Below are 21,725 nucleotides of genomic sequence, written 5' to 3'. Positions count from 1 at the left end.
ACCCAGGAAATTCAGTTCCTTTTTGTGTAGGACAACCTGGAAAATGTGAGGGGCTCAGAGACCTGAGAATTGGGTTGGGATGGTGATAAGCAGTTATGGAGCGATTGTGGATTTGCTGCAGTTTGGTGGGGTGGGCATAGGGGTGGGGCAGTTTGGGATGAGCTTCCTTGTCACAGATGTGTGGGGGGAGGGGAGCGGAGGGGAGTTAGAGGAAAGGGAGAGGCATAGCATCACTATTGACCTTTAATTAACTGCTATTTTACTGAGAACTCACAAGTTGAGTTATTCTTCATTGAGCTTCATTTGGCAGGCATCAGGTTCCATACATAATTTATAACTGCACCTTATCGATTTACAAGTACAGGACATGCTTTTTGTTCCTCCAAGGCTAAGACCCCACAGATTCCTAAGAGGAGGAGATTTGTCAGCAACAGAGAGAAAGCCCCAGGCAGCCTCACAAAACTTTTCCAGTTTCTGTCCTTTTGACATTCTTCTGGCTGGGCTTTCCTTTAGAGTGAGAGGTCTGCCTGAAGCCAGGGAGGGGTTGGAGGCAGGGCAGACCCCAGAATCACACCATCTAGGATTAACTCCAAGCAGGAGGTTGGGCCACAGTCATCAAAATGCTTTCTTCCTCTGTGTAATCATTTGACTAGAGACTAATCAATGATTATCTGAGGCTACCCTTGACCCCTTCCTCAAACTCTAGACTGGAAAGTAGACCAGTAAGTCCAGCTCTATTTGTGTTTAGAGAGAGAGAGTGATTCCCCAGTTCAAAAGACTGAGCCAATAGCTGGCAACAGCAAAGTCCTCAGGAGGAGCTGCAGAATCACTAGGTAAATGGAGTACTTTCTAGCGGCTATTCTGATCCATACCTTTAGCACTGACAGTTTAGCATGAGTAAAAACTATATAATCAGGAGATTTGAGAGGGGATACCAATATATCAAGCTATTTCATAGTAATTGCAAATACGAAGCATGCAACTTTCTTTTAAATTGTCAACAAATGTTTAGTGATTGTCTACCATGGGGCAGGCACTCACTCAGCAGACACTGAAGACCCAGTAATAAAAGACAAGCAGGGTCAAAGAAGACAGATAAAAGAAGCAGTCACCAAAAATTATATAACTATAATTCATGATACACACTTTAGTAATAGCATTATTATTGATAATAATACCTAACATTAATTGGGTTAACTATTTGCCAAGCACTAAGCTGATGAGTCTTTAATTCATCCCCTCATTAGGTCCTTACAACTCCATGAGGTGAATTTGTTTATCATCCCTACTTCACAGTGATGAAAAAACCTGAGGTGCAGAGAAGTAACTTGCTAGGAAGAATCAGAACTCTGATTTTAACTAAGGTCTGACTCTAGGAAACATGCACTTGACCATGAAGTAAACAGCTGGGTACTGCAGGGAAAATAAAAGACTTCTTCAGCATGGGGAAGAACTCTCTGCATTCCCTATACTCTCACCTTTTCCCTGCTTTTTTAGCCCAAGTAGGATGACAATACCATTGACCTACTGACCTAGTAATTGGAACTGGGGTGGCTCGGAATCAGAAGCAGAACATGCTAGACAATTTCACATCTACCTGATGGGTCATGAGGAAAGACTAGAAACAGAGTTGATGTCAGGAACAGGATAATTGAGCCTTTGCCAACATAATTATATCCTTTGCACGCTGAGTTCAAAATGATTGAGTCAGAAGGTTTTGCTTTGTGCCAGAGTCATTGACTGACTCCCCAAGAGGTCACCCAGGGTGGTGTTGCCTTAATGAATTTACCACAGAGCTGAACTTGTTTCACAGTCGAGTCGCTATCCTGAAGTTCATCTGCCTGGAAAAGCCTAACTCCCAGCAACCCAATTCATAGGAGGCTGAAGTATATAACCAGATACCCATGTATTCATTAACAGTTGATGTTAGCCCTTCTGTAACTGCAATGTTTCTCTGTCAACTGAGGCACCCTTTTCCCAATATCAGCAACCCTAGGGGACCAAATGAGTCATCAGCAGGCTAGCTGGTGAGTGTATCCCAGGAGTTAAGGGTGGCAGATTCATCCAAGTCAGGGTGGAGATTAGTGAGTCATCTCCATTCCATAGCTAGGCACATCTGTGTTAGATCCAATTTCAAGTTGCTTTCTTCCAGACAGTGGTGGGTAACAAGTGTTGACTTCTGGCCTCTTGGCTTTACCTTACTCCTTTTTCCTTCTTTCTATCCTCCATCCTCATCTCTCATTCTTATTTCATGTATTCTTCATAAAATACAGTTGATTAGGTTGCCGATCATTCAGTTATCATCCCGTTCCAAACCTGCCCCTCCCACCTAGGATTAAGTCAGGAAGGTCATCTTGATGGGGGGGGGGGGGGGGGGTGGTGATTGTTCCCAAGTTCATTTATTTATGGAATTTTTGATTGTCTATTTTCAGATATATTAAGTTGAACCATATAAAGCTGCAATTTTGGCAGGTCTAAAGCAGTTAAACAGTAGCAACTTCATGTGGTTCATCTACCAGTGGACCAGATACATTAAGGGCAGGCTTAATAAGTCTAACTCTCTTTTGCAAGCCATAGTGGTAGGTGTGTGTTGTGGGGATCAGGCATGGCAGCTCTTTACCTCTTTTGGGAAACCAGCTTCTCTGGGCAGCCACTGGTGTCTGTGCCCTTGTTCCTCTTGCTGTACACTCATCCTCCAGCTAGAGCCTTAATGTCGGGGATAAATAAAGGAGAGACTTGAGGGAGGTCAATTCTTTGTTACGCATGACAGAGTATGTGTCCTGAAGCCAAAAAGGAAGAATTTTAAGGATCACTTTTAGATAGTCCATGGTTTGTGCATTCCCCTGTGAATGTAGAAAACTGGGGACTAATGGAGATATTTGACATTTTACAAACATCACTCAAACACCTGTGTGATGTACACCATTCCTACCTGCAATGATTTTCATTGTGCTATAACTGTATTTATCCTTGTGTGTCTGCTTCTAGCTACCAGTTTACCATACAATAAGTTCTATGAGGGTAGGGCCTATGTCTGATTTACTAATCCTTAACTCCTATCATAAGGCCTGGTATACAGTAGGTACTCACTAAATAGATGTCTTACACTAATGAAAGAGTGTATGAATGAATAAATAAATGAAGAGGTTAAACAAAACATAGAAATATCAGGAAGTCATTATATACCATACCAAATGAAAGGTCTCTGAGCCTTTAAAGGTTAGGAACCAGGCTGATTGCAGAAGTTGACAAGAGGCTCCCCAGAGGAGGTGACCTGAAAGTACTCACTCTCCGATTAAAAAAGGTTGGTGCAACAGCTCAGGCAGTAGCATAGTCTGCCTCACAGCTGTGAGAGAGGAAGCCACAAGTGAAATGAAGCCACAAATGAAAAGTTGCTCCTCATTTCCTGGCAAGCTCTGTGGCCAGCATGAGCTGCATTCCTTTGAGCTGAGCATGTGTGGAATTTCCAGCCTAGGTAGCAGAATGGAACTTGGAACAAATAGCTCAGCAAAAAAGAACCCAGGGACAATGGGGCTGGGCCCAGCTGCCCTTTGCCAGCTCTTGAGCTCACAGAATATTGGAGCTCAGGGGGCCTTGTCAAGGGAAATAAATGATATCCTTTGGCTCTTACCACTTCGGAGGACTTAGAGAAAATTTCCATATTCAGACAGCATTAGGATCCTTAGAAGATGTGCTGAAATACCTAGGAATAGTCTGAGTCCTCTTCACTATTCAACTTTCCATCTAGCAAGGAGCAGTGAAGGTCTGTTTTGCTTTAAAGGTAGGGAAAGTCCAAACACTGGAAGGCAGAGAGGAAGATACCTTCATCAAGAAAGAGCAAGAAGATGCTTCAGTGGCAGAGTGATGATGAGAGGGAGGTGGTGATGGCAGGATTTAGGGCTCTGTGTATCTGCTTTGGAGGAGGTTGGCAGGGGAGATTTAAGAAGAACAACTGCTGGGAATATATGCTGTCAGTTTCAGGGCAGGGAACTCAAGGAAGAAGAGACCAGCTACATGGACAAGAGAATAACTATAGACAGTGACACAACCACAAAGACATTGGTCTCTCTACTGTCCTGGCCTGAACTTCTTACACCTGATCAAGCTCTGGGAGCATGCCATCAATCACACTGAAAAATGTAGTGGGACATTTTGCTGTGTCTACCCTCAACTACTGTTCCTTCTCTGCATTTTCCCAAGTCATTATTTCCTTCAAGACACTGATATATTGATGGGGATCTAAGAAAGGGAGGACTGAATTCCAGTTATTCATATCCAGATCTTCTCTTCTAAGAGTATAAGGGAGCTCAAGGCAGGAATGACAAATTATTCAACCTAGAATAAGGCACACTGACTTAACTGTTGCTAAATAGGTGCTTCATAGGTAAGAAAAGAACAGACAGAAGGAAGGGAGGGAGACAGAGGGAAAAAGAGAGGAAGGAAGGAAGAAAGGAAAGGAGTGGGGAAAGGAAAAAAGTAAAAGAAATTGGTCACAGTTGTTATGGGAGGTACAGGTGAACTTGGCTTGCATCACAGAAGAGAAATGGTATCACAGAAGTAAGTTACCCAGGGACCCATCCTGGGTGGTTGGGGGCAGTTATTTGGGGAATATGTAAGCTTGTTGGCCAAGGCTAGGTCCTTGATTTAGTACTTTGACATATTCTGGACTTAGTTCTTTAATAGTAGTGGAGGAGGGTGAGAAGACCACCTTTAATGGGGAAACTAAAGGAAAACACAAAGAAGTAGCTCTGTTTACTGGTTGTGCTCTATATCCCATGAAGCTACTAACATATCTGAGTCACTTCCTCAGTGGTTATGACAGTTCTATCTTCTGTCCTTAGGAGGAAATGGAAAGTTTAATACCTTACATTAGACCACCTTTTTCATATACGAGGATTCATTTCATTCTCAAGGCCCAGAAAGTACTTAAATGGTAAAGCCAGGTTTTCATGGGCATTTTGTCCCCATCCCTATGATACATTATTCTCCTTTTTATCCTTTTTATAAGGATAAATTACAATCATCATCCATACTCAAGCCAGGGCAGCTGGGCAGTATTTATGTATTAAAAAATCATTTATGTCTCATCCAACGCGTGTTAAACACTGTGCTGGGCAGCTAACAGGTAACTTTCTCTGCATATCTTACAAGAGCTAATAATTCCCATTTTCCAGGTCAAGAGTTGAGGGTCAGATTTATCTAGCTTGACCTTAGTAGACGGTCAAGCTTAGTAGGGGTGGAGTTCAGACAAAATCAATCCCTTCTGTCTACCTACCGGTTTATTAAAGATCTTTTACTAAACGAGACCTAAACTTCAAGCCCACTGTTCTCACTTTCATAATAATCATTCCATAAGATGAAAATTAATAGTTGCCAGACCAGAGAGGGTGGATGTACAGAAGCAAGCAGAGGGAGAGGTACCATCTTTAACACAGCTAACAACACACAAGCCTTTCAGTTTCGCTAAAGTTCAAATGCCAAGGCCAGAGTATGCTCTGGGCGAGCGAACACACGTGTACCCTACGCATACGCCCAGATGGTCTCTGCCCGCTCCTTCGACGGGACCTCTTTAGCCCAGTCACCAGCCAGCCACTCTAAACTCCTGCCCTCAAGACTAAACCCTCTACCAATCGGGAAGCCAGAGTCATCAGCACGTCACTTATTTAGCATCTTCCCTCCTTCCCCCGCCCCCACGCCACGGCCCCACCCCGTCTGAAGCAGGGATTGTCGCCTAAGCACTGAGTCCTGGCATCTGATTGGCTCCTTTGCCAGCTCCGCCTCCGTCTCCTCCCGTCGCCCTCCCCTCTGCGCTTCCACGGCGGCGGGCGGCTCTTGTACGCAGGCGCGGGCGCTGCCTCTCTCTTGTAGTGTCCCGCCCTCCCTCCTCCCCCTCCCTCCCCTCCTTACCCCCTCTCCCCTCCTCTCCCGGCCTGCGTGCGCGCTTCTTCCTCCTGCACGCGCCGCCGCTAGTCCAGCAGTCTCGCCGGAGCTTCTGGCCCGCGCGTTCCTTTTCCCCTCCGGCTGCGGAGCGGACGGGATCCTGCACCGTGGTAGCGGCAGCCGCGGCAGTCCCGGCGCGCTCGGGCGGCGGCAGCGGCGCGCGAGTCCCCCGGCGGACCGTACCACCGCCCGCCAGCACGCGGGGGGAGCTGCCCGCCCCGCCGCACACGCCTCGGCGACCCCGCGGGGCTGAGGCGTCGCCGCGCCCGTGAGCCTGAGCGCAGAGCCGGCCTCGACCCCGAGGTCGGAACCCCGCGGGCGGCGCCGGTCCCCGGCCCCACCCATCCGGGCCGAGGAGACTGAGGCCATGGCTGAGACGGAGGAGCGGAGCCTGGACAACTTCTTCGCCAAGAGGGACAAGAAGAAGAAGAAGGAGCGGAGCAACCGGGCGGCGAGCGCGGCGGGCGCGGCAGGCGGCGCCGGCGGGATCAGCGGAGCTGCGGGCGCGGCGGGCGGTGGGGCGGGCGCCGGGGCCCGGCCGGGCGACGGCGGGACCTCAGGCGCGGGGGCCGCCGGCCCTGGGGCCGCCACCAAGGCCGTAACGAAGGTGAGGGGCCGGGACTTGGGACCGGGGCCGCGCGCTTGCGACCATGTGCCCGCCCCCGCTGGCCTGCCTGGCGGAGCGTCCGGGAGGGGCTTCCCGGGGCTGGTCAGCTACGGACCGGTGCGGAGTCTGGCCACGTGACGTGGGCTTACCACGTTGGGCCGGCTTGCCTTCTCCCCACGGGACCCCTTCCACCTCGCTCCCGACCCGCCTCTCTGCACCCCGTGTCGCTCGACTTCTGCCAACACCCAGGCAAGCAGCACCTTCGAGGGGAAATTGGTCTGAGTCCGAAGTGCCCAGCATGGAGGAGCATTTATCGAGTGACGTCTACTCTGAGTAATTTAGTATTCTGACTTCAGCCCAGTATTCGGAGCTGAATTTTCTAACAGTCGCATTTGTGGCAACTCTAATTTGGCATTACTCGGTCTCAGCCTGTAGAAGTCACATGGCAACACTGAGGTAGACATTTAGTTGTGGACTTAACCATTGACTTCTTCATTCGGCTTTTCCTGCTTGCTTTTAAAGTAACAGCTCTCGTGAGGGAACCCAGTGGAAGTAACTGTCTGATGGGCGCGTTTGTCCTCCAAACTAGTCGACCTCAGGATCAAGCAAGAACTTCTGCTAGGAAACGAGTCCATACTTTAGGTTCCAGTCACTTGATCCCTTTTCATAGTCTGACATTTGCTTCGTGATATTTTTATGAATATCTTTAATTAATCAAATGGTATGTATTTTACAGGATGAAGATGAGTGGAAAGAATTTGAGCAAAAAGAGGTTGATTACAGCGGCCTCAGGGTCCAGGCAATGCAAATAAGGTATGATCTGGTTACAGAACTGTTTAGATAATCCTTAGGATAGGTATTGTATCTTTGGTTATTCTTTAGCCCCAAAACATCATCATCATAGCCTTGTGCTATAGGTAGTCTTATGAGACGTCTAGTGTAGTCCTTCTCTCTGTGATGGCAGTCATTCTATATGTTGATCAGAATTAGCTGCCAGCTCCAAAATCCTGAGAGAGCTTGCCTACTTCCAGTGCTGGTTAGGTTATTTTTGAGACAGCTAAAAATGATTTTGTGGTTTCAAAATACTTTTAATATTGGTGAGTTGAATTTAGTTTTTCTTTTTGTTTCAGAAATAACAAGTTTTCATATCTTTTCCAATAAACAGGTTAATTGAAGCATACTTACAGAGAGGAACAGATGTTACACATGCACACAGTTAACCAAAGTCAAGAAACTGAACATTATTGGTAGAGAAGAAAGCTCCCCTCCAAGTCCAATATATGGTAGTCAGTTTTAGGTTCATATAAATGTCATGTTTTGAAGGGCTGGTAAAGTAGGAAAAGTGGTTCCATTGGTTTAAAATTAAAAACCGTTTATTCCCAATTTAAAGAAAGAAATGATCCCAATGACCTTCCTCCAGTTTGAAGTTTTCAATTTGTATACACCAGTGACCATATGGCATAGTGGAGGCAATAATTTTCCTTTTTGGAATACTGTCTTTTGATCTCTCTAGGTGATAATATTTATGGCCTTAAATAACTCATTGAAAAACCAGAGCTAATATTTTTGACATTTGTCGAATACTTAACACAGCTGGGCATTAATGTCCTAGGTTCTTTAAATCATTTCATGAGCTTAGGGAAACCTGATTGATAGTGAGAAACTTTAGGAAATGCAACCTCTCTACTCTTAAGATTCCTTTGTAGTAGCGTTAAGTAGAAGTGATTAGATTGGAGTTTTACTTCTTAACCATTTGGGTTTGTGGAACTGCTTACGTGCGTGCATATGTGTGTGTTTCCTCTCTCTTGTGGAATAAGGCTTTTGGTCTGCCTTTCTGACTGCAGGCCCCAGACTGAAGCTTCTTGAAGACTTGAGCAACAGGAAGGATAGTGTTTGGTCATGTTGAACTTAGTGAGCAAGAGCAGCACTTTCTGAAGGGAAAAGGTTTCAAGTTCACTGAATGTTAGAAATTGATTTTGGTATATTATGAAAGATATTTAAACTACTTAGTTTTCTGTCATTGAATATATATCCTATATCCACAGTCAGAACTATTTCAGTCTTCATATTTGGCTCCTCCTGAGATGGTGAAATATTTCTTAAATTACTTATATCTTTCATCTTTTCCAGGGACTAGTATAAGTATTTAAGTTCTGCTTGACTTTAAGTAAAAATATTTATATTTATATTTATAAATTTATTTATATATATATATATATATTTTTTTTTTTTTTTCATTATTCAAGTAGACATCCAGAGGTCTTCCTCTAATCTACTAACAAGAAACTGCTTATGTAGATCCTCAGTCACTATGGAGCCTGGGGGGTCTGTATTTCTGTTTCCTCTGTAAATCATTCAATATAGAGAACTCTTAACAGCTTTCAGGAAAGGCTTGAGAATGAGAAGCCATTTGAGATTTAATAAGAATAACTAAAATTTTCATTTTACATACTCAATATTCTTGTAAACTGTAGTAAGTTTTCTTTACAGTAAAAGTAGGATAGGAGTTCCCAAGGAAAGAGATCTTTCATAGGAGTAGTTACTCACATATATGAGATGAAGTTGATAATGTGGCACAAAGATGGACTTTTGGGAACGGACAAACTTGGGTTTACATTTTAGTTCTGCTACTTGTGTGACCTTGGGAAAGTCACTTTAGTTTTGAACATTGGTTCTTATCTGCAGAATTGAACCAGCTACTCAGGATTGTTGTGAGGACTTTAAACAAGATGTAAAATACGCACTGAGTTAACTTTAATCATCATCTCCGTTCAGTGGGTAAATTAGAATGACTTACTCTGCTGTTTACCCACGAGGCACCTGATTTGTAGTACCAAGATTTGAGGAGAAGGGAAGTGGAGTCATATACGGTTATCATGACTAACGTCAGACACTGCTGAGTCAGTTCACTGTGGACATAATAGAAGAAAGTGACATGTTCAGATTGGCTTTAGTATAACCATACAAAAATCCTCAGAGTGTTCAGTGTTGCTGGCAATTTTGAATGATTATCTTCTATGGCTTTGTCCTGTTTGGGCAGAAGCCCTTAGAAGGAAAGAGAAATGAGATTTTTTTTCCTTTCTCTGGGATTTGGGAGGTAGTAGTGTTTATGCCTTTAATCTGTTATCTTCTATCTGTGTGAGAGGCAATCTGGCTATCTCAATGTGGGCAAGGAAAATGAAACTTTGTAAGTTGACTTAAAATATTTTGAAATTCACAGCCTGTAGTCTTAAATCTTTTCTTCCAACTTTTTGCTTTGAAAAATTACAAACTTCAGAAAATTTGCAAGAATAGTAAAATAAGCGCCCATGTGCTCTGCTTACATCTACCAATCGTTTTTGCCACATATGCCTTATCTTTAGTTATTAGCTGCAGATACTGCATACAGTCTTCAAGTTCTTGACACTAGTCCTTATAGTAGATTAGTAATAAGCTCGACTTTTATCAAAGATAAGTGCACATTTGAAAGGGGGAAATTTCAGTAGCAGCAAAATGCTGTGGTAATGTCCTATCTCACATTTACCAACTAGGTCAAGAATTGAGTACCAAGAGTATTGTTATAAGGACGTGTCAAATTTTGTGTGTAAATTAATAGATGTTAATCAAGGTCATGTCATTATTTATAGATAAGTTTTTGAGAGGGGAGCCATTGAGATGGTGATAAAAGAAGGGGCCTAACATTTGAGTTTAGATTATTGGTTAATAGTGAACCTGTATGCTTCGCCCATTTTTAAAATGGATTTTTAGGAGAAACATTTCATTTATTTCTTGAGGTTACAAAATGTTGAGTATATGTCATGTTTCCATAAAGAATTGAGTTCTTGGAGCTCAGTGGTTTTCTGGTAACCTTAAGAAATCTAGACTTTTAAACGCATTAGGTAGGGCTGGTTAAGTTGTCCTTTGAGGAGAAGAAATTACTCCTTTATTCATACTGGATTCATTGTAGCAAATATTTGTGTGAGTACTGCATGCTGGGTTTTGGGGTCATAAATATAACTCATACTCTGCCAAACCCAGAAGATCATTTCGGTGATATGGGGCACAGGAGACACTTAGTCTACCATCAATGGGTCGAAAGAGTCCTTGGATGAGATACGGGGACATTTAAGCTTCCAGGCGTAACTCAGCAAGCCATTTCTATCTCCCCATTTTACTGTTGTAATAGTGTTTGGCTAATAGTGTAAAACCAGTGGAGATCCCCAGCATTCCAGTAGAAGTGCAGTTAAGTCTGGATTGTGTTTTAGCTGCTTCTCCCATGTAAAGTTGGGGATGATGGGGGGTTAGGATCCATGAATTCTCGTGTAATGTCCCTAAAGATAAAGAGGTAAAACCATTCTGTTCATTCTAAATATACTGCTGCAGGATGTGTAATCCTGAACAATCTTATTAAAGAAAGTGAATTCCTCAAATCTGAAAATAGAGAAAATTTCTCTGTCATATCTCAGCTATAGAGAGGATAAAATGAAATAAGAGACAACCAGAAACGATAAGGGCCCTGGAGTCCCACTGACTCGGTGCTGCTACTTCGTAGTCCTGGAGAAGGTACTTAAATGTCTATCAGTTTTCTCACACGTACAATGGATCTTCTCCCTGCCTTAGTGTTATTGCAAGGTTTAACAACTTTGTAGTACGCACGCTGCCTGGCATGGTAGAGATTCAGTAAATATACCTTTTCTAGCACCATCATGCTCCCTACCCTACCAATAGTGCCTTACAGACTTACGTATATTTAAGACTAGAATATTGTGAATTGTGGTATTGAATTTACGATAACATTATAGCATTTAAAAATGTCAAATTTGGCCTACGAGAATCTATATGTGGGTAAAGCACGAAATTTTAGCCTAATTGTCTTCTGTGAAAATAATTCTTTACAACGTAGTTCTTGTTCTGGCTTTAGTATTTAGAGATTTGACATTTTCTGGAATATATATATGAAAAAATAATAGGATATTCAAATAATTTCTACTCTGCTGTTAGCACTGTGGTGTTTTGGCAAGGCTCTTAGCATCTCTGGCCTTTAGTTCCCTCTGTTGGATAAAGGATCTTGACTAGACGATTTCCATTGTTGAGTTTAGCTAATATTTAAGAATCTTAAGAAGCCAAAATACTAAATTGTCTAATGCCTATTTTTATAGATATGCAGTCCCTCTAATTAAACAGATCACTCTTATTTTTTAGTAATAGTTTATAGTTTAGAGATATCTTTAGATACAGATTGTTTTATTCATTTAACTTGTCTCAGGGTAAAGAGGTGATAAATACTAGACAGTAAAGGAATTTTTTTACTTCAGACTCAGTATTTTATCGGAACAAACTGAGTTTTTCTTTAAAAATTTTTTATGAATCAGAAGAACAATATACTTATTTTTAAAGAACATTTGAAATGATTAACAGCATATGTATAAGAATTACAGTCCCTTCTGCTTGGAGATAATTAGTGTTAAAATTTTTTGATTTGTAGTTATTTATTGCAAGCTGATAATTCTGGAATTTAGATGTATTAATCACCAAATATTAATTTGAGGGGAAAGTTATTTTATAGTCTAATATATATATTTAACAGTTGTGATTCAGCGCATTGCTGTTTCAAAGTGTAAATGACCAACTGAAAGCTATCTCAGCTTGAGTATATAAGGGTGTAAAAGTGCCATGAAGGCACTTAAATCTTTGTAAGGGGTCTTACTTTCCTGTCTGGCATGTATTGGGTTTGCTAGGACATTACTAATTAGTTCATTGTAGGTAGGTGAATAACATGCATGGTTTTACTCATGAACCAAGCAGATTACATTATTGTATAATTAAATTGGCATGGCTTCAGAAGTGGTAACTTTTTAAAAATTATGGAGGGACAGTTCTGATGGTTGGATACCACTATTGGACTCTTGGTTAAATTATGACCTCCATGTCTCTACCTGGTCCTTCATTCACTTTAAAAGTTTTAGAAAACAGGGTCATACTGTTTGGTGTCCTTTTTTTTAATCCATTTATTTTATTATTTTAAAATCCATTTAGAACATGTTTTCATGTTTCCAAATGAAAACTTTTTTTTCCTATTATCAAGGTATACGTGCTGCTTGTGTGAAAACACAAGTGAATATTAAAAAGCATATAATAGTGAACATTTACAGCATTTACTATGTACCAGGCAGTGTTCTCAGTTCTTTGTTAACTTAGTCTTCATAAAGGGACTGTTATTTCCATTTTACACTTGAGAAAATTGAGGCATACAGAAGTTAAAGGCCATACTCATGTTGGTTTATAAGTGTCTTTATAAGAAACCATTAGCTATTGAAGAAATTTGTTTTGCAGCCAGGACTTATCTTGTTTAAATGAAAATGGAAGGAAAGCACCCTTCCATGTTGTTTTGCGAAGCCAGGAAAGGCCATGATGTTCCTAAGGTCACATAGTCAGGGTGGGAATCATCTGTACGTTTTTATGACCATGATCGTAGATCAGATATCAAAAGGAGAAAATGTCTAAAAGAGAGGAACGCTAGGGGGCAGAGCTTCATGCAACAGCCATGGTTTTTTTGTTTTGTTTTTGTTTGTTTTTTGTAGGAGGGAAAGGGTAGTTAGAATGGTAGAGATTAATAGATTGCTGACCTAGGAAAAACCACCATTATCAGGGAAGAGATTGGTAGTCTGTGCCAGGTGCATCCTCAGCAAGGGAAAGAGTTGGAAAAAGTTCAGTTTGGCAGTTATCTCCCAGTTGTGAAGGCAGCACTATAGAGACTCAAGAAACATGTGCTTGATTATTTAGAACATTAAAGTTTACATAAAATAGTAATAAGTAATCCAGCAAAAGGAGAAATAATCCAAGATACCTTGGAGAAATTATAGATTTCTGACTCAGGTCAATTCAAGAAGAAATTTTAAAGTGGCATTAAAAAAATACTGCAGGCAATCTCAGGATGCGGTGTTACTATTGAGGATATGGTTTGCATTTATAATCACTAGTAAGCCAAAGACTGAGTTCTTGTATTATAATCCGTTTTAAATGGATGGCACATATCTGGTGTTAGGGACCAGTTCTGTGTATTCTGTGTCAGACAGTAGAAACTGGCATTAATTAAATCTGTAGCACTGATGTAAACATTGAGCACTGACTTGTTTTCCTCTGTTGGAATGTGAATTCTAAATTTGAGAGTATTTTGTAACATGTACTAAAGGATTGGCAAATGAAATTATATGACTTTTCAAAAACTGTTCGATCACTAAAAATATGCTTACCATAAGTGCCTGTTTGTACACTTTGGTCTTAGAAAAATCTAGTAATTATACTTTGAATCCTTCAAGTCGCCCTGTTCTCTGCATTTCAGGTTAGAGTAAGCTCTCTTCCCTCCCTCAGTTGCTTAAGCCAATAGCTGGAGTCCTGCTCTTTCTTGGGGCTGCTATAAATAATCATGCCGCTTGTTGTAGCCTAGCATGTCAGTATGCTAAATATTTCTAAACGTTCTTGAGTGTATGAAGTTTGCAAAAGAGAAGTGGAGCCTATCCAACTAAGTGGTTTTCTAAACCTTTTCTCAGCAACAAAATCCTTTTTTTATGTGAAGTCAAGTAGAAGTTGCACTGTATAAAGTAGATAAAATCTCATATTTCTCTCTCTCCCATAGTGAAAAGGAAGAAGATGATAATGAAAAAAGAGAAGATCCAGGCGATAATTGGGAAGAAGGTGGAGGTGGTGGTGGCGGTGGTGGTGTAGAAAAATCTTCAGGTCCCTGGAATAAAACAGCTCCGGTACAAGCACCTCCTGCTCCAGTAATTGGTAATCTTAATATTTCATTTTTATAAGGGTGTCTATTTATGTATAATTTTATGTATGGTCAGCTTTCAACTAAAGGCATGCTTGTGGTAGGGTTAGTGGGGCTCCTTTCCATTCTTGGCAGAGAGATTTGTATATGTATGTTTAAAGACTTCCACATCCAAAGGAATTTGAAAGTTAAGATACATGGCTTTTCTTTTTTTACATACTTAACATTACTACAAACACAGTTGCAGTAAAAGGATCCATGCTGCTTAAATTTATATGTAAACTGGCCAAATTTAAATATTTAAGCATGTATTACAATTTTAGACAGCTGACTAAGGAATAGTGGTACCTGTGTTTCACCTGTGGTCTTCTTTTTTTTTTTTCCATTCCCCATTTTCCTGTCTTAAAGTGTTAATTCTCAGAAGAGAGGATTTTATCACTCCCAAGGAGATAAAAAATAGTTCTTGGGGGATGAAGAAATCTTAGATCTTAAAGTGATTTGTGGCCCATCGGAGGGCCAAAGTATGTAAACAGATGTGCAGTGTGTGTCTGTGGAATTAACATTTCTTGGTGGGATGACAGTGGCGATTAGGAAACATGTTTAAAAAGGCTCCTTACGAGGACAATAATGAAAAAAGTTGTAGAAACATTGCTTTAATATATATGCATTATTTTATACAAAATAATATGAAGAATAACAAATCATCTCAAATCTTACGGCCCAGAGATCACAGATAACTACGCCGACATTTTTGCATTCTTTCTGGCCTTTTGTTACGTATATGTTTTTCCATTTAATTTTTTTTTTTAACTGCATCTGTCAGTGATCTCTCATGGTCTCTGCATTGCTAAATCTGTTGCTGATTTGCCCCATCAGCAGCGTCTGCCACAGTTGATTACCCTTTTGGAACACATTCTTCTGTTGGTTTTCAGGACACCACATTCTCCTACCACCGGTTGGTTGGTTCTCAGCCTCCCTTGCTGTTACCACTTCTCCCCCTGCCCTCTACATGCTAGTCTGCTCCTGCACTCAGCCCTTTCTCCTCTGTCTGTCTACCCTCCCTCCCTCGGCAGTCTACATGCCAGCGACTTCTAAACTTCCATTATCAGCTCTCCTGAACTCCACACAAGTTTATCTTAACTGCCTACCCAACAAACATCTCAGCCTCAACATGTCCAAAACCGAACTCTTTATATATATTTGCCGCACCCCACAACCTTTCTCATCTCATTGCTATGCTTTCAGTCACTTACGCCACAAACCTTGGCGTCATCTTTGACTCTTATTCCAAACCTAAATTTAATCTGTCAGTAATTTCTTTTTGGCTTTACTTTCAAAATAAATTCAGACCTTTTATATGACTAGTTCTCAGCAGTTCCATGGCTAACACCCTGGTTTCGAACTATCATTTTTTTAATGGATCCCTCAGGTAGCCCCTTATCTGGTCTGCCTGCTTCTCTACATACACTGTTCCCAACACAGCCAGCAGCAAGAGTGGTGATCTTTTCAGATACGGCAGAGCACGTCCCTGTGCTGTTTGTTAACTTCCAATAGCATCCCTCTAATCAGAGTAGAAGCCTAAGTTTTCAGTGACTTATGGCCAGGCAGGCCATAGACACCTGCCTGGTGATTCCCCTTTTTTGTAGTTTGTCGTTTTGTAATCTGAACTTGCTCACCCTGCTGCTGCAGGCCCTTTGTACCGATATTTTCAGCCTGGAATTCTTTCTTTATAAAGGCAGTTGGTAAGCTTTTTCTCTAAAGGGCCAGATAGTAAATAATTTAGGTTTTGAGGGCCATGCAGACTTTTTTTAATTTCTCAGCTCTGCTGTTGTAGCACAAAGCAGCCGTGGACACTACGTACACCTACTGTGTAGTTGTGTTCCAGTAAAACATTATTTACAAAATCAGAGTTGGACCGGATTCGGCTTGTTTGCCAACTCTAGATACGTTGGCCTCGTCCTTTCAGCCTTTGCTTAATTTTCATCACTGACGACTCTCCGGAATCACCTTATTTAAAATCAACAGCCCTTTCTAGCACCTTCCTGTCCATTTTGTGCTTGCTTTACAAACCCTTCCCCACTTCCAATTATTGGTATGGCACCTATCTTTTTACATATTTTGTTTCCTCCTCCTACAATAGCACTGTCGAATAGTATTTTTTTGCAGTGATATAATAACACTGTTCAGTATAGTAGCCACTAGCCACATGTGTCTATTAAGTACTTAAAATGTGGTTTTAAAACACTGAATCCATATTGAAGATGGGGGAAAATGGTACATAGGAAAAGGCTAGAAGGCTGCCTTCTCAAAATGTTATCCATTGTGAAAGACTTTGGACTGCTCAGTTGCTTAATTATTTTCCATTTTACAAAAATAAAGAGGAAGAACCTTAAAACCCATTGACGTGGAAGACAGTGAAATCATTAAGATTATATCTAGTATTTATTTTTATTTTTTTGTTAGTCATCTTTACAATTAAAAAGAACTATGCAGCCATTCTATTAAATAAGTTCTCTACAGATGACATCTAATCCACTAACCAGGTAAAGAAATGATTATCCGCATTTACTGTTATGTAAACTGAGGACTAAAGTGGTCATAGTCTGAAAGGCAATTCCTATGAGACCTGTCTTCCAAGTCCAGCAGATTCCTTCCCACTTCCAATTAGTTTCCTTAACTTATTTACACAGGTAATTAAAATTGTACGTGGAAGAGAGGTTAGGGGACTACCCTAGAATATTTTCACTTTCAGACATTTCCTCAGAAAACAGAATTTCCTTCTGTTGTCCAGAGACCTTTCTTATGTCAGATACTGGTTTGATTTCTGTAATTGTTAAATGATAGATATTATAAGCCTAGCCTATTAAAATGCCAAGCATTGAATATTTCCTCTAAGCTGTTTTGAAATGTTAGTTACAGAAACCCCAGAACCGGCAATGACTAGTGGTGTGTATAGGCCTCCTGGAGCCAGATTAACCACAACAAGGAAAACACCGCAAGGACCACCAGAAATATATAGTGACACACAGTTCCCATCCCTGCAGTCCACTGCCAAGCATGTAGAAAGCCGAAAGTAAGTACTCTAATGGTCACATTTTGTTTTGGAGCCCTCTCTGTTCCTTGGCCGGGAATGGGATAGAGAAGATATAAAAACCTACCTAGTGTGTGTGTTTGGCGGGGGAGGGGGCGGTGTTACTCCTTTCTGGTAAAGCCCAGGCTGCATCTGACAGGCAGCTGATAATTAGGATGAGACTTATGTGCCCAGGAGAAGGGAAGGGCTCTGGAGGGGGTGAGAGGAAAAGGCACCAAAGACAAACTCTCTGCATAAGTTCCGTTATCCTTGGCTTATGTTCTGTAGCTATTAGAAGCCTCACCTAGTTAGAATGCTTTATTAAGCACATGTTGTTGGTTTATGTTCCATATACAGAAACTAAAAATGAAAGAACAGTATATTTCATTATATTCCCAGTTAATGTGAATAGACGAAAGATGTTGACATTTATAAATCTAATATTAAAATCTTATTTTAGCAGGTACTTAAAATGAATGCTACCTGGAGTTAAATGACCACATATGGCACATCCACGTCTTACTTAGGGACATGCATTTTTAAAGTTAAAATGGGAAGAAATATAAATGACATCAGATGGAAATACTGGTTTTGGGGGGTGCCTTTTAAAGTAAATCCCAGCCTTTTGCCTCTTTAAGAGCACAGCTGGCTTGAATTTGAACCTCCACCTGGACTTGCTCCTCTGCCCTGTCCTGCATAATGAGGAGCAGTGATCCACCACATTCACCTTTCCCTACCTGGTCCTCGCCCATAAAGGAGAAGTGAGGAGAAATCATTGAGTCATGAGCAGAGCTTTATTTGAATGAACAAATTGTCGCCCTTACGCATAAAAAGAGATGTATTGTCTGTTATTTGCTAAAATAAAAGTGAGTCTTAGAAGGAATCACCATATTACTCTATAGCTTTTTAACTTTCCGGTTGTCTTCAAGTTGGTCCCAAAGTAGGTTTGCAGATAATAGTATTCAGCAGATTTGCTACCACAGAAAGTGGGACCATAGAACTTATATTAACAATATTCTGTTTTCTGTTCAATTGAAGTCTTAAAAATGGTTTGATAAGGATTTTGTATACTAGTTTTCCTCTCTTATCTCTCCTTCAAGATTCTTCTAAGGGGTGGCTTTCTTTTTTTAATACAAGGAAGAATATTTTCAAAACAACCTCAAGAAATATTTACTGATTACATTTCTTTTCCCTTAGGGATAAAGAAATGGAGAAGAGCTTTGAAGTAGTAAGACACAAAACTAGAGGTAGGGATGAGGTTTCAAAAAACCAGGCACTTAAACTTCAGCTAGACAACCAGTATGCTGTACTCGAAAATCAGAAAAGCAGCCACACACAGTACAATTAAGGAATGGTCTTTCCTAACCCTTATAAGGTAACTAGACCACAGCTAAGCACCATGAACAGCCATTCGTCATCTGATCTCTGCTTGGATCTACAGCAACCGATGCAGACCACTCGGTATAAGTGACCGGCCCTATTGCACTATGGAAGTTTAAAGTGTCAGAGCTGCTCTTTATATTGAATTTAGGGGGATTTTCATTGTTATAAATGTGTGAAGTAGGTTCAGCAGTGTTCTTTCATAATAATTACTCTGCAAATACAAAAAAAAAAAAAAACCCTGCAGCCAGTGGTCATTTCAAAATCTTTTTATGTTCAGATACTGAGCCTTCGTAAGGGTTGACTACCTCAGATTTGCTGCACTCATTGTGAACTTCATGTGGATCACAACTTCTGGATAAGAAGGTTTCAGCTTATAAGTGTCGGTGTGAAACTTGAAACCAGCTCTATTGGATTCCTATCAGAAATCCTGCAGAAAGTCAGCCATCTGGGTTCTGATCTGCTGTAAAAGATGAAGATTTAAGTGACCTTAATTAACCTGTCCTGTGCCCCTTAAGGAATACTCTCTGTAGTAGGCTGTGGCTGTATTAGAGTTCCTGGAATATGCCACTCTCAAAAGAACCGATGTGTTCAAATAATCTATGTAGGGCTGTGATTTATCATTTAAACTTTGAGTTGTATTCTGAGGTAACCACAAATTCAACCAAACTTGGGTCCACTGAGGGGCGGGGGGAGGGAATAATCTTGTTTCTTCTAGTAATTTTTTATTTGGATGGTAGTGTTTTTTTCCGTGTTCCACATTAAGGCCTTTTTTTTTTTTTTTTTTTGCTTTGACTTGGAATAAGTTCTTTGACAGAGCATATTGCTTGGTTAAGTAAGTAACCTGAAATATGCATTAGAATTGTGAGGTGTCTCGTGAATTTGCCAATCCCTAGAGTGGAACCAAATAGCCTTTGGTGTAAAGGGCAGTGGATGCAGGGGGGCTCTACTTCAGGTGCTGCTAAAGCCTCCTCGAAATCAGGTCTAAATTGTAAACTGCAGTAGAAAGAGTATATAGTTCCTGCTCAGGCCAAGGGATTCACTGACCTGTCCTTATAAATTCAGAGCAACGTGAGCAGAATCTCAACCTAAAACCCACTTGAGTTTCGTGGATCTTGCATGAACTTTGACAATTCCAGATACACTTGTGCCCAAACGTTTAAGGTATTGGACTTTCTATAAATGCGATAATTGTCCCAGCTTAGCTCTGTTATCAACCTTCTGATGTGTCTTTACGTTGTTCATTTGGAGAGTCAAGGGCGAAAGACAGGTGATGTAGCACTTCTGTTTTTAATAATTACAGCTTAAACTATTCAGTAATTTTTAGTCCTTAAAAGGGACTTCAGAAAGATACCCAGGATTGCTGAAAAGTGTCTTTCCATCTAATGAGATAGTCTGGCAATTTCCTAGTTTTGTATCTTTGGTTCAATAGAAATATTTCAAAGTGGTATGTGACCACTTGATGCAGAGTCTGGGTGTCTCTATAATAAATCCCTTTGCCAAATGGCAGGAGTTGCAGACTTGCTACTGGCAAGAGTGAAGCAAATGGGTGAGTAAAACTATCCTATCCTATGGGAGCTTAGTTTTGATGAAAGTGTTAATACAGGAATTGGACTCCTAGTGGGGTTTGCAGTATCTCCTGACAGGACCTGCCAACCATTTCTGGGCAATAATGGCGTTACTTGAGGTGGCAGGCAGGATGCCTGCCTTCTGATGTATTTGGGTGAGTTGCTGAGCAAGCCAAGGAGAGGTTGGATGATTAAGCAAGAAGCAAGAGATTCTTGGTTAAACTGAAGACTTCATTTGGGAACCAAAAATCTTAACAAATCTCTTATACCTTGAGCCACATATTTTCCCTGAAAAGTATGCATTTTTTTTCCAACAATTTTGTTGGAGGTTATGTTATTGAGTAATGAACTGAGATGGGTATGTGGAACTTATTTAATGGCATACTGTACAAGAAATCTGAAGACCTGCAGGAGATTTAAAACCAACTCTTGTTATAACTTTTTAAAAGATTGTGAAATTATCAAAATGTACATGAATCAAGTTTTAATATACTGTATGATGGGTGGGTGAGGCTGTCCATTGTACCATTTCTTTCTTTGAATTCTCAGGCATGGTTTGGCAGTGCAAGAACTCTGTAACATTAACAAATTCAATAAAAAGTAAATATATGGATTTTGGAGTCTGGCAGTTTTTATTCTTAACCCTTGACCTGTCCTCTGTCTTTGAAAGTGGTGAATTGATGTCATGCCTCCTTTGCCCATAGGAGGATAGTATTCTCATCTGAGGCATGAACTTTCTGTTTGAGAAATATTTGCAGAGTATTCTGAATGTTAAAAAAGAGACCTGGAATGAAAGTGGCTGCAAAGCTATAATGAATGTTCCTTTCCAAAGATAAAGCATTGACTTGTACTTTTTTCTTGGTTATTAAATTTTATCTTAAACCCTGGCAAGGGAATCTGCGATCTTCACTTACATAGACTAAAGATCTGAGGGATTGTCCTTTAAGAAGCTTATAAATTTCTCAAATGAGCAACCATTTTAAATTTCAGAATTTAGTCTGGATCATAGTTTCTACATTTCTAAACTAGAGAAAATATATTTCAAGTTTTTTTTGGTAATATAGTTTAAATGTTTAATGTTTACTATTAGATTATTTGTATTTGATTTTTTTTTAACAACCCTATTTAAAATGGAACACAAAAATTCACACTCCCTGTCATTCTCCCTTCTCTCGTTTAAGTTCCTCACTTTTTTTTTTTTAAGTGAGTTTATTTGAGCAAACTGACAACAATGCTGGGAAAATCTCGAATGTTTCCCCCATAGTTTTTTTAACCATTTTTTTTTTTTTTGAGATAAACCCCCTTCAAAAGTGTACAATTAAGTATTGTATCAGTTCTCATTTTTACTGTGAAACAGTCAATTGTATGGATATACTACATTTCATTTATCACTTTGAACTGTTTCCA

General features: G+C 40.6%; 1 protein-coding gene and 1 long non-coding RNA gene across 7 annotated transcripts; one reads left to right on the top strand and one right to left on the bottom strand.

The window, feature by feature from the left end:
* Positions 1–229: 229 nt before the first annotated feature.
* Positions 230–5,645, bottom strand: LOC111738206. Its single transcript, XR_002779771.1, has 2 exons — positions 3,192–5,645; positions 230–2,706 (listed from the first exon to the last, which is right to left on the bottom strand). It is a non-coding gene; the product is annotated as an uncharacterized LOC111738206 (long non-coding RNA).
* Positions 5,646–5,928: 283 nt separating this feature from the next.
* CDV3 (CDV3 homolog) lies at positions 5,929–20,931 on the top strand. Of its 6 annotated transcripts, none has more exons than XM_011362318.2 (5): positions 5,929–6,547; positions 7,284–7,360; positions 14,163–14,314; positions 17,214–17,373; positions 17,834–18,253. In XM_011362318.2, exons 1-5 carry the CDS (start codon positions 6,308–6,310, stop codon positions 17,844–17,846), a joined length of 642 nt encoding a protein of 213 aa, XP_011360620.1. In that variant the 5' UTR covers positions 5,929–6,307; the 3' UTR covers positions 17,847–18,253. The 6 variants fall into 6 exon arrangements, with proteins under 6 accessions (XP_011360620.1, XP_011359865.1, XP_011361362.1 ...); XM_011361563.2 differs by having other exon boundaries at positions 17,831–18,253; XM_011363060.2 differs by lacking the exon at positions 17,834–18,253 and adding an exon at positions 19,031–20,931 and having other exon boundaries at positions 5,930–6,547.
* Positions 20,932–21,725: the final 794 nt, after the last annotated feature.

This window comes from Pteropus vampyrus, unplaced genomic scaffold (assembly GCF_000151845.1).
Source record: "Pteropus vampyrus isolate Shadow unplaced genomic scaffold, Pvam_2.0 Scaffold1, whole genome shotgun sequence".
In the NCBI taxonomy this organism is placed as follows: Eukaryota; Metazoa; Chordata; class Mammalia; order Chiroptera; family Pteropodidae; genus Pteropus; species Pteropus vampyrus.
The sequence above is the reverse complement of the archived record's forward strand: the minus strand, read 5'-3'. Positions and strand labels throughout refer to the sequence as shown.

Coding starts and splice junctions, on each gene's coding strand:
- CDV3 (XM_011360815.2), top strand. CDS start 6,308: ATGGCTGAGACGGAGGAGCGGAGCCTGGACAACTTCTTCGCCAAGAGG. Junction 14,315..17,213: donor ACCTCCTGCTCCAGTAATTG/GTAATCTTAATA, acceptor TTGAAATGTTAG/TTACAGAAACCCCAGAACCG. Junction 17,374..18,567: donor AAGCATGTAGAAAGCCGAAA/GTAAGTACTCTA, acceptor CTTTTCCCTTAG/GGATAAAGAAATGGAGAAGA.